Source organism: Zootoca vivipara, chromosome 16 (genome assembly GCF_963506605.1).
Source record: "Zootoca vivipara chromosome 16, rZooViv1.1, whole genome shotgun sequence".
Classification (NCBI taxonomy): domain Eukaryota; kingdom Metazoa; phylum Chordata; class Lepidosauria; order Squamata; family Lacertidae; genus Zootoca; species Zootoca vivipara.
The window spans coordinates 485669-498872 of record NC_083291.1 but is presented as its reverse complement, the minus strand read 5'-3'; the positions used below and the strand labels follow the sequence as shown (position 1 = coordinate 498872).

The following is a 13204-nucleotide window of genomic DNA, read 5'->3' as shown; positions in this document are numbered from 1 at the left end:
CTTGCAAACATACAGAACAACCAAATTGTGGCATGCTGTGTTGTGGTTCAACCCTGCTTTCGAAAACTGTTCTGGGGCACAAAGCCAATTCATTATGGCCCCTGCCATGGAAAATATGATTGTCATGAAATTTGGCAACTCTTCAGACATGCATGGAACACACAAGGGTAATCTGTCAGATAGTGGGAAAGGGGCCAGTATGTTTTGTTTTTTTTCCAGCACAGCACACCTGCGCGTGTGTCCAATTTGAGAATCCACAAATGCGCCTACGAAGATGGAATTGATATGCCTTCACAGATATCCTCATGGGGGTGGAGTGATCACATGTGCAGTGGCTCCAGCCTTCGTCTCTCAAAGGTAATAGCTGAATACATTCTCACAAAAACTTCATGAACTTCCTGGTTGGGCAGGAGCTAAACCTGGATTTCTCCACATGACTTTAATTGCTGTGTTCAGCTAGTCAATGTGTACATAGTGATTTCACAAAGTGTTCCCGTTTCCCAGATCAAGGCTGGCAGATTGTTTGCTTGAAGAGCTTGGGAAATGTACCAGTCTGCAAAACAAGGAAATCCATGCCTCCTTTCAGGGTTTTGGGGAAAACCAGGACGGACCTGTCCACATTAAAAGTAAAATGGCCTGTTGAAAACAATACATTCCTATTTACTATTTTACACAAATACAGTTAAAATTAGGATCCTAACATTGTGATTGGTTAATGCAGTGCGCTCCATTCAGGCAAGGAAGGGCAGCAAAAAATGACATTAGTAGCTAGGATTTCCAGAGAAGCGTTGGACAGGATGGAAGAGCACTGGGGTAAAAGCAGCAATTGAAGCACAGAAATGTTGGACTACAACTCCCATCATTCTTGGCTCTACCACTGGCAAGTGGAACCCAACAACATCTGGAGGATAACATGCTCCCCACCCCTGGCTGTTACAAACTGGAACTTAAGATTGGAACAATGAGAAATGGAAAGACCAATATTGACAAATTTGTCCACTCGGCAACTGATGTAAGGAATAGACGGATCATAATGTTGGGCATTCTCCCAACTCTGCTTGCAAGCAGCTTTTAATGGAGAGCATCCCAAAACATGATCCCCACCTGCGTTCTGAAATGGTGCAGTCTGTTATGTCCTCCTGCTGCAGGTGTAGAGCAAACCACCTCACAGGTGGGGTGGTAACCTGCGTCTGGAATGCGCCACTTCAGATTGTGAGTAGGGACTCTTGCAATGGGAGGAAAACCCCTGAAAAGCATTGAGAGGCATAGAAAATGAGCATGCCAGAGTAAAGCTTAGGCTACCACCCTCCTCCAAAACAGCTGGTTTTCTATGTACAAGGATTTTAAAAGAAAAGAAAAGGGGAAGAGCTTTTTATCATGTGATTACACTCCAGACACTGGTTTATTGCCGTTTGATGTTGAGATTTAAAAACAAAAGAGTAACATGCCTTTCATTAGTTCAACTGCCAAGTCTCCATATTTCTCCCTGCCTCCCAAATAATACCCAAATATAACTTATTACTTCAGGCAAGCATGGTTACTGTCTCAGAGAACCAACCATGGAAAATTAACACTGTGATGCATTTTATGACCTTAGTGAAGTTTGTTCTTTCTTTTCTTTTGCAGAGACCAATGAAACTCTTAAGAGACCCTGAGATAATAAAGTCTAGCAATGTAGCTCAGATTCTGGCTGATCGTCTTCACTCCAGGCAAAAGGAGAAGACAGACGTGTTCACGATGGAAAAGTTTCAGAGAGGACAAAACTAATACAGTACATGTTGTCCTTTCCTGGTGGTCCCATTGGAAGCCCCCTCTAAAAAGGGACTGCGGCTGAACTGGGGTTTGCCCAGATGCCGTTCTGCAAAAAGACCACCCCTCTGGGGGAAAGATGAGGAGTGCATTAGGCGTCCCAGTTTGGAAACCTACCGTAGCTGTTGAAGGAGTTGCTTAAAGAGCAGCCACAGTTCACTGGGCAGCTGGCTCTCTTCGCATAGCCCTGAGGCAAAGAGTAACATTTGATCCTAAATCCTGCATCATTTTTAGCTTCAGAACGAGGAAAGCAGCTGTGGTCTAAACACCAGGAACCTTAATACTCAGGGACAGTGTCAGAATTCTGGGCTGCAATCTCGGGCGCTTGTTTTAAACTTGGTTTAACAGCTATATTTAGAACCTTGGGTTTTTGTCCCATTTAACTTGCAATGCACAGAAATACTTGGCTTGCACTGATCCCCCGTTTACATAACCTTTATTAACTTCTTTATGCAGTAGTACAGAAATTACACAACATACCAATGTAATCTGCCTTTTTTTATCCCGGATTATGGCTTCCAAATGCTACAGGAATCATATTTTGGGAATATGTCTGTTAAGGCAATTTAAAATGGACACACAAATGAACAATGAGACGTAAGAGCAGAGACAGAAGTGCTGGACATATTGCTTTAAAGCACACAACCAACTGGGGAGTGGCCTTTTAAAAACTTTTCCCGTTTCTGAAAATACTTATAACAAATATGCCCCGCTCCCAAAGCAACACTCCACGCCTATACATTAAGCAGGTTTGCAAAGAGCTTAGGGTTACTGACATCAGTTAGGTGCCAACTGGTTGTCCCAGTGAGCCATGGGAAGCTGGCAGGGGGGAGACCAGCTTGTCCTTTCCAGGGGAATGAATGGGCCATAAATGGTTGAACTCTGGGCTACATCTCCATTCCCACCCAGCTCCCACCGCCCACAACTCTTGCCAATAGCTTTTCACACTTAGTTGGTGATCTTTTAAATCGGGCGCTTTCCCTTCTTACTCATTGCTAACATCAAATATTCTCCATGCAGTGGTTACTCCATTATTCACCCTGCATAGCTCAGCTGGTGAGAGCGGTGTGCGGATGGCCCCAAGGCTGCAGGTTTGATCCCCGTAAGGGACAGCTGCCTATCCGGCTGCATTGTCGGGGGTTGGACTGGATGACCATCAGGGCCCTTTCCCCACTCCACAATTCTGTGATTCTATGACCACAGTGAAGCTCAAGATCTGAAATCACACAGGATGTATCATTGCAAGCGCATTCAAAGCAACAATTTCCCCTGCGTAACATTGGCACGGTTGAGTCTTGCTGCGACTTTGCCATCTCAAAAGGAAAACTGGGTCGTCCAGAGATGGCCGATGGGTGTGGGGATTGACATGGCTAAGAAAGCATCCTAATACTGTAGCAGCAGGATTCCTATTCTACCTGCATGACGGTAGCACCAAGGAACTGTTCAATGACATTCCTACGCCACGGCCCCATCTAATTTCCCAGTGTACGTTGCCTCCTGACACCATGAGCTTCCGTTTCACTTCTGTGACTAAGAGCCGTTCTTGAAGATATCTAAATCAGAGACATCCAACACAACGAAAGACTCACAGAATCAAGTCCATTGCTAAACACTGATGAAAACGGATCCGTTCAAAACAAATAGTTCCATGTCCGTGTTTATGTTCGGGTAAATGGACAGATCATTCCATGATCACAGAACAGACATGGAAATCCCACTTTGTCTACATCCAAATTTTGAAAGGCACAAAATGTACAAGGCCAACACTTTTTCCTTGGATCTTTGATGTTTCTGCAGGAAAACGTATTTGGATTAAAGCAACGTCTAAATGACAAATAAACACACACTGCTTTCCTGAGTCTGGAAAGGGCAGAAAAAGCAGTTACAACAGACAACTGAGATAAGAGCTAATAAAAGCACACAAGTTAACCATCATTTAATTACTTGTTAACAAAACTCCCATGTTTATAATCTGCTGTTTGAGAAGCACACCTCCAATATTTACTTTCGGCTAAATCAAACTTTATTTGGCTCCCCCATAGAGGATGGGGCCACTGAGTAAACTTTATGTTGATATTTTGGGGGAAAAAACTGCATTTGCTCTGGGACTGGCGGTCTAAAGGAGAGCTCAAAACATCCTTCCTCAAAACTGCCGTCACCCTTTGTCCAAGCCAGCTGCGATAAGAGGGCAGCAACTAAAACGCTGGGGCCATTTTTGCTGGCCTTTAAATTGGTTATCCGATGCTAATCAAAGTTATCTGTTTCACTGTCACAAGAGACAATCCTGTTTGGGGAACTGATGAATCGCGAGAACCCTTCTGAAGCTGCTGGAGCGGCCGTGTGGGCAACTGCTTTTTGTCACTGCCAATTAGATCGAGTTGAGATTAACCTTTAAGTGTGACACAGGGTAATGATGCTTAGGCGGATTGGGAGAGCGCAGTCGGCACCACACTGCCCCATCAGCAGAGAAGGGCTCTCTCCGGTCCCCGTCCTTTTGGCCATGCAGCAGGTATATGTCAGGTTTCGTTAGCAGACAGCGCTGAGCTTGTTAAGTGGCAAAGCAGCTCCAGCCAATTGCTTTGCAGGGAGAGATCTCTCCCTTCCGTACTAAGAACGCCATCTACATGATCCACTTTGACAAGCTTTTAATATTCACTTCTAACTTACCATATTTTTCTGTGTACAGTATGAGGTTTTTTAGTTGTTTTAAAATGCTAAAAACTGGGGGTCATCTTATACAGGGATAGTAGGCGATTGGTGGCTGCTGGCGGTGAGTGGACAGACGATTGGTGGCTTCGTTGATGCATACAATCAGGTGAGCGATTGTCGACAATCCCCCCTCCCCAAAAAGCTCAACAACTCTGGACCATCCCCCTCAATTTCCTCCCCCAAAATACAGTGGTACCTCGGGTTACGAACACGATCCGTTCCGGGTCGCAGTTCGTAACCCGAAAAGTTCGTAACCCGAAACCGCCATTTTGCACATGCACAAAGTGCTATTTTTGCGCTTTGCGCATGCGCAAATGTGCGCGGTGAAAATACTTCCGGGTTTGCGCAGTTCGTAACCCGAGTTGTTCATAACCCGAGGTACGACTGTAGGGGTCATCTTATACACAGGGGCATTATATGCGGGAAAATATGGTACTTGCCGTGCTATGGTCTGCAAGATACTATTTTCACATTGTTAATTCTAAAACCACTGTGTTATTTCATATGTGTGAATGCCAATTAAGCTTCTTTTGGACTCAAGTGGATTTGAGTTGCTCCAGTTGAAGTATTGGGATTAAAACCAGGCGTTCTCCTCTGTCCACTGAGTAAAGCAATTTTCCTCCAGTGTTGCCCCCTATGCATTAGTCCTTATTGGCGCATGGCACGCCCAAAGCTGTCAGCCAAACTGCAGAGAAAATGTCGAACTAGTTTTTAGCCTTACCATTCATGTTCAACAATAGTCCACATACCTTCAAATTGGAAAAAGCAAATACTTTATTCCATAAAAGAACACCACTAATAACAGTTATTCCACCAAACTCATCTTTTTAGAAATCTAGCTGTGTTCAGCATTGTTTAAAAAGGCGTTTCCATAGGAACAGCATGTTTTTCTTCTGCCGAGATTGGAGAGTGAAAAGGGCCTTTAAACATGAGCCGCCTGCAAGCCTAGAGGAAGCCTCTTCACTTAGGGCCAACGTCATGCTCCTTGATTATTTGGGCAATCACAAGCTCATGTCCTTCCTTGGCCCTTCGGCTCTCCCTTCCCTGGTTAAGGAGAACTGAGGAAATGATCAAGTCGGAACCTAACTCAGGATGCTGTAAGCTAACACCATCCAGTAAGGAGAAGGTGTTCCAGAGGGAGCAGAGAGGTGCCCAGAAGTGTGCAGTATTTATCCCAAAGGGTATGGTTGGAACTGAACCAAGCCAATAACTACTACAAAACAGAATTAAAAAATTCCTTCAGTAGCACCTTAAAGACCAACTAAGTTTTTATTTTGGCATGAGCTTTCGTGTGCATGCACACTTCTTCAGATACACTAGAAACAGAAGAGTCAGACCCTTATGTATATACAGAGGGTGGGGGGTGGGGGAGAATGGGTGATGGGCTGATGGGAGTGGTTAACCTGTAGATGGCTGTTAACGACAGGACCAATTGCAGTCATCAGCAGTCGTTAACAGCCATCTACAGGTTTACCACTCCCATCAGCCCATCACCCATTCCCACCCACCCCACCCTCTGTATATACATAAGGGTCTGACTCTTCTGTTTCAAGTGTATCTGAAGAAGTGTGCATGCACACGAAAGCTCATACCAAAATAAAAACTTAGTTGGTCTTTAAGGTGCTACTGAAGGAATTTTTTTATTTTGTTTCGACTCAGACCAACACGGCTACCTACCTGTAACTACTACAAAACAGGTTTTCCTAATTTTTCCTGAGCTTGGAAGGGATTTGAGGATTTCACCGTGCACCACTAGACCCTCCCACTAAAGAGCATTCCAGTCTGTCTCACAGCTTTGGCCTTGAAGAGCTCTTGGCTAAAGTGGGGGCTCCTTTCGCCTGAAATTGAGAAGGAAAACGTACATCAGCCATGGCAGCAGCCAAAGGCAGAGGCAGCCGAGTGGAAGGACTCGGAAGCAGGCAACCTATGAAAAAAGAGGAACTTGGAGGCAGAAGGCAGATCTGCAAGCATTCGAGGAAAGGTTGGCAGTAAAAAGGAGGAAAGCCAAACAGGCGGCTGGAACTATGGGAGACCAAAGGTGGGGAGAAGCCACCCAAAAGGGAGCAAGACAGAGGGGGAAGCAGTTGCTGCCTGGAGCTGAATATGGACAAGGAGACTAAAATGATGAAAGGCGGCACATGGGAATAGAGTTTTCAGCTGCCCGGCTAAACAAAGAGATCTTCCCCTCCAGGGACAATTCAACTGAGAAAAAAGATAACCAAACATTCTGAAAAAGCCTAAGTGTTTATTGACATATTGTGTGTTGTTTTTTAAAAAGGTTATCTTTACCCCAAAAACCTGTCCTTTAGATGTATTAAAAGGAGGATTCGCTTCCACAAACAGAAAAGTTGTCCACTTAATAACTTCTTTAGGTTATGACGATAATTTATCCAGCAGCGCCTTTCCTGCCGCTGTGCCATCTTTAGTCCGTTTTTTAAGCTTTGGAATAATACTTTTTAGTCCAGCTTTTACTTCTGTTGCCACTTCCTGATCGGAGCTCTGAAGAAGGCTATAAACAAAAAGAAAATATCAAAAATCAAAATTACAATCAGAACGAAAGTAGAAAGAGAAATCAATGCTTGGCAGTCCATCTGCTTTGTCTAATAATAATAATAAATAATAATAATAATTTATTATTTGTATCCTGCCCATCCGGCTGGGTTTCCCCAGCCACTGTGGGCGGCTTCCAGCAAAGATTAAAATACAACAATTCATCAGATATTAAAAGCTTCCCTAAACAGGGCTGCCTACAGATGTTTTTTAAATGTCAGGTAGTCTCTTTGACATCTAATGGGAGGGCGTTCCACAGGGCGGGCGCCACTACCAAGAAAGCCCTCGGCACTGGACCTCAGGGTGGAGACGCTCCTTCAGGTATACTGGGCCGAGGCTCAAAGCATCTGTTGGGATAATTGCCTAATAGCAAATAGCAGCAGTTTATTTTCTTAAATTCTGAAGCATTTAATTTAGACATCAGCCACCTCAACACAGACTAACATGGACACTGGGCTGTCAGAATACACAGGAAAAAATAGAAATCATTGCTCTTCAAAATTGCAAAAAAGGGGAAAAAACCTTCTAAGTATCTTACTTTTAATTCATCAAGGAAAATGGTTTTAAGGAGAAAATGTTTGCACTGACAGTAGTATTAAAAATAGGGTTAAAACTCAGCTGCAAACAAAGACCCAGGCGTAGTTCCAGGGAAAACCACACAGACCAGTTTGGAGAACTTTTTCTGTATCCCAGTTATCGAGTGGCAGCCTCACATTTGACAAAGGAGCCCTGTGCCTCGATCGGACGAGTGGCAGATTCATTTTGAACTGCAATGTTATTTTTATCATAACCTTCTGATTAAATGAACACATCCCCCCGCCCGCCTGCCTGCCCGCCTTGCAGGTTTTTTTAGATACATAATAAGGATTATGTTGCCAAACCAAACAGAGTGGGAGAAGAATTAATGTGGCTTGCAGAGTGATTAAAAATCTGTTTCTCAATGTGACCTAAAGCAGAACTCATAGAGTTCTGCCTTATCCAAAAAGCACAGCGCTGTTAGGTTGAAGCAGTGTGCTGCAGAATTTGCATGCCTTTAATGTGTTGCTACATTAGAGATCCTGCTTTGCCCTGGCCTAAGCAGAAGAGCTCCTTCCATTGGTGGAACTGACTCCAAGCTAGCAGAGGACCTCGCTGGAAGAAGGGAGGGGAAAGCCCTGCAGAACAGGGCACCACCTCCCCTTCTCTTCCAGGGCAGTTTCCCAGGGGAAAGCAGGAATTGTAAGCACCATGAGCCTAAAGACCTGCCTCTAGTTTCGCCTTATCCACCATTTGGGATCTTGGGGGGGGGGGGCATTTGGGAGTGGATGAAAACACCTGCCACTCAGCGGAAGCGTTTCTGAATTCCACATTGGCTTGCATGTCAGGCCACTATCCCAATAAATTCCCACAACAGTTTTGCACCCTGGTAGTGAACACAGGCAATAACCAGATGCATGTGCCCTGCCAGCCCAGGTATTGCAGCGGAGTTCTCTCCCTGGCCAGCGCCATTGCCCCTTCTAGAGATGAACCGTCTCTTGCTAAGCAGCGGCAATGGGCACATCCAGGACGCCTGGTGCCTCCCGGGGCTTGCTATTAATCTTAGGGAATGGGAAACCAAAGATGGAGGAAGCCAACTGGCGACTTGAGCAGAGAGACAAGTTCACATTCCCTTTTTGTGCCCTGATGTCACCTCAAAGGAGAGACTGGCAGGCTGGATCTGTACCTGGAGCCCACAGATTTCAAGCTCATGCTTCGAACCCTGTCATCAGTTCAGGATACTGCCCAAAGCTGTGCTGCCCTGCAGATCCAGTCATGAATCATCGGCTGCACCTCTGGCCTGTGTTGCTCACCAACAGGCTCTACACGCCGCTCTGCCCCCCTCTACTGGCTGTGGTGGCAGCAATACAGGGGGGGAATGATGAGAAAGGGGAGAAATACTTTCTTCCCTTCAACCCCCACCCTGTTGCCCCCTGCCTGCCAGTGGTGGGGGTGTCAAGAGGAGTGCGGCTGTTGCTCTGGAAAGGCAAGGAAAGAGGCTGTACTTTAAAATGCTGCCTTTTCTCGCTGCTTCCAGAGGAGGAGCAGCAGCAACAGAAATTTCCTCCACCCCCTGCCTCACCACCAGCAGCAACAGGGTCGTGGCAGCAAAGAAACACAAAACGGTTTCTGCATTTCAGGGGGTTGGACTAGATGGCCCTTGGGGTCCCTTCCACAACTCTACGATTCTAGGGTTCTATGGTCGCGGAGGAACTGGCCTGGCCTGGCCTGCCTCTTCCTCTGTGGCTCACCTGGAGGGCCTGCCTGGGACCCACCTGCTCATTAGACGCCACGCTGCAGTTCATGCGTTGTGAGGGGGAAAGAGTACAGAGAGCCCCCCCCCATCCTGAGGAGCAGCTCCTCCACCAGCAGTAATGCCAGCTGGGAGGGGGAAGAGTCCAGTGAGGAAGGAGGAGACAGGGCTCTGGCAGCATAGGAGAGCCCCTGCTGCACGTGGGAGAGGGAGAGAGGGGGGGGAAGAGGGGGAGAAGGAAAACAGGGAAATGAGACCCTTTTCCCCTCCGGTTCCAGAATTACGCAGGAGGAAACGCGGGAGGAGATTTGGGGTGCCCAGACTCTTATGTTGGAAGAAGACGCGGAGTGCGCCATTCCAGGGTTCTGGGTCAGACTAAGCGGATGTATCCTGTACAGCTCTAGCACTGTAAATAGCCTGCACTGAATAAAAGCATGAAAAGGTAAAGGTCTGGAGAGTCGTTACTCTAGAGTAGTCGCAACGCAACGCCTGTGACACGTGTCATACTGCAGTATAGCAATCTCGTAATTTTATTATTTACTAACTAATGCATATGAACACACACACACAGAGAGAGGTCCATTTGAAAACTAATATGACTTTCAGAAAAGCTGCTGCTCAGTCAATGACAGACCTTGCTAAGCAAGGGAGAGACTAGAAATCGGAAAACGGAAAAGGAAACATTTGAGATGCAGCTGAATGCCAAGAAACACAGAAGACTGGCCAAATATCTTATGGGAATCAAAAATCAGGAGGACCCTTGACAGCCGTACTTGAAGAGGGCTGCACAATAGGAAAATACACATTCTAAGCAAAGTTCAGAATATTTTTTAGCAAAGCAACTGAGCCATTTCCATTCTATAGCAGGCTTTCCCACATCTCTGTAGAAGAAGAAAACTTCGCTGCAAAGGTTGAAAGAGCTCTTCCCAAATCTTTATGCGACATCTGTATGCGGGATTAGAGATTTCAAAGGAATTAAGTGCGCTTGTCAAATGCAAGGGATCTGTTCCAAAGTGTCGTGCAAAAATCCCCATAGATCTATATTAGAAAGCCGGCAGCTGAGTGTTAAAACTGCACATTAATATAATAAACCTAACAGCAGATGCTCGATTTAAGCCTGCTGCATTTGTAGTGACCCAGAGAGTCAGGGATGTTATTTTACTTGGTGTCAGAAGAAACACTAAAAATGGGGGTGGGGGATTATGAGATGGGATACTGGAAAGCGAGGACTCAGCGCCGTCTTAGGCGCCCCCGATGCCGTGGTGTGCCGGATCCCTCCCGCCCCGTTCCGGCGCCCTCCCACCCCGTTTCCCAGCGCGGTGGCCGGGTGCCCTGCGCCACCCAGCCTGCACGTAGGGCCGGCCCTGCGAGGACTTATGCAGAAAGGGCCAGATCCGCTTCCAGATGTCAGAGGAGCTGGTCACTTGAGGGCTTCAGTTCAACTGTCCCTCCAGCAGCACCATTGCTGATTTGTGCCATCTCAGTTTGCTTTTACCAGCCCACCCCTTAGACCTGAAGGCATCTATCTGCTTTGGGGAAAGAGGGGCAAGTTAATAGAGGGAGCAATTAAGGAGCCTGCTTTAGTCTAGGGGGCAGGAGGGTGTGGCATTCCGTTCCTCCGTTTCTGTGATGCGCTGAACACTTTCATTTAACGGTACACGTTGCCATAGTGATCAGCATCAGGGGCTGGGCTGCCAAATTAAAGCAAGGTAGAAATTAAGACCAAACTTGGAAACATCTTTGGCGGATTTGCTGTGAAAGGGAATTTCTGCACACAAAAGCAGGGGTTCATTAGCGCAAGTCATTCATGTGCCACCAATTATGGTTAAGACTTTTGTGAGTGAGGAGGGGGCTGTAGTAAATACTTCCATTTAACTGGGCTGCCAAGCGCAGTGTCACAAAACAAGCCAAGTGTCTCCTTTTGAGCTGCTTGTTTCAGGTGTGAGCCAATGATGGAAAGGGAACGGTTCAAAACGAGCTGCAGCATCGCTCTGGGCAACACCAAAGGGTGTCCACCCGCTTGCACAATGAGAATCCATTTCTGCAGCAGGATTTCATTGCTCCCGCTCTCAGTCAATCGCTAAATTATACGCGTTGAAGGGGCAACCTTTATGGTGTGGACTCACTGAGGTAGATGGAATTGCCATACAAATGGCAAACACTGGTTGCTCCTGAATGTAAACGCTTGTTGCTTTCTAAAAATAAACCAAATAATGCCTTGAAACACGAGATGGCACAATAGGACGAGGCATTAGAAACACGTGGGAAGTCTTTCAAAAGCAATTCCAGATTAAGAGTACTGCACAGAAGGGATTTCCTGGCACTTTTTGTCAGGCTAGCAAAAAGCAAGGAGAAAGGTTTGGCTTTCAAGGCAATGCAGTGATGCTTAACTAGTCAAGCAAGGGCTACATCCTGATTGCCGACAGAACACCAGCATAAGGCATCTATGACTGCAGCAGATAAGAAAGAAGAAAGAGACAGGGAAGGAAGAAATCACAATGAAGCTGTTTTGCAGCATTTTACTGCTAGTTCAGTCATTAAATGCGGTACATACCGACACAGAATAATCGCACCACGGTTGACGTTTGCCCAGGTCTTCAGAAGATCAATGCCCACATGCTCCACGAGTATTTTTGCAAAACATTCTGTTAAAAAAATAAAGACCATGTTAGACACCACACAAACCCATTTAAATTTTTTAGTAAAGGGGTTTGAACACTTGCAAATTGTATATTCACAGACCGCCTCAGAACCATTGACTCTTCAATACATTTGTAATAGTCAGGCCTTAATTTGTGAGCAATGCTAAGAAATAATCGAGACTGTAACAGCAGAATCCTCTAACTCAATTTTTCTGTAGAAGTGTGCATGCACACGAAAGCTCATACCAATGACAAACTTAGTTGGTCTCTAAGGTGCTGCTGGAAGGATTTTTTTATTTTGTTTCAACTTAATAGACAGGATGGTAAGAGTTATTTCAGATGCAGACACCGCTGAGACAAACTGAAACCTTCAGGCCCACAAACCCAGTTATGGAAGAGTGGGGCATGCAAGCCTACAAACCCCAGTTCCACATTTCACAGCACCAACAGCTTAAAATACCCCCACAGTTCTTTGCACAGAAAGCACCTGCCATGCTCATGGATGCTTTAGTCAAGATTCCTGCATTGCAGGGGGCTGGACGAGATGACCACTGGGGTCCCTTCCAACTCTGATATATTGCAAAATAAGGAAAATGTCCAGAAACTTCAGTCGGTTTAACAAGGGGGCTTTGCAAGCAGATAAGGATTTGAAAAAAAGTGAGAGTTATACCGGTTGGTGGGGACACAAAACAACCCCCACCCTACTACAAATTCATAGGCTCAAATGGGAAAGCGTATTATCAAGATCAAATCAACTGCAGCTAAAGGTGATAAGAGATTATACTCTGCGTGATGGCAGTTTATTTGTTTAGAACCCATTTGCCTGGAGTTGGCTTTCTCCTGTGCCCCACAATCTCCCCCACCTTGCCCTGCAAGTGCAACAACCGAACCCTTGGATCGCACTAGCAGAGAATACTGGCCGATCTCTCTATTAGCTGCACAAACCTTCCTCTGGCTCCTCTTGGCAACGTCCCTTCCGTCTCCAGCCCCCAACTTCCACAGAAGAAGTGCACAAGACGCCCAATTAATGGAACTTAGGGTGCAATCCTCTAAGCACATTCCTGGGAGCAAGGCCTTACTTCGGAGCACTGCCACCGACATGACGGTTGTTTGGCACGTTAACTGTGAAGGAGAGCTCCTTCCAAGCTGTGCTGCTTTTAAGCTTGGATGAAGCGAAGTCTATAAAATCTCCTGGACGCTTTCAGGGTGGAAGGATGCATTTTAA

The 13204-nt window shown here is 46.0% G+C and overlaps 1 protein-coding gene across 1 annotated transcript in view; it reads right to left on the bottom strand.

Annotated features, from left to right (window-relative positions):
* Positions 1–6743: 6743 nt before the first annotated feature.
* PUM3 (pumilio RNA binding family member 3) overlaps positions 6744–13204 on the bottom strand; it is a 28745-nt gene continuing 22284 nt past the window's right edge. Inside the window, exons 16-17 of the mRNA XM_035141023.2 lie at positions 11892–11982; positions 6744–7027 (exon numbers count right to left, since the gene is read on the bottom strand). Of these exons, the coding sequence (XP_034996914.2) occupies positions 6892–7027; positions 11892–11982 (227 nt within the window). The 3' untranslated portion in view covers positions 6744–6891. The remainder of the gene's footprint in view (positions 7028–11891; positions 11983–13204) is intronic.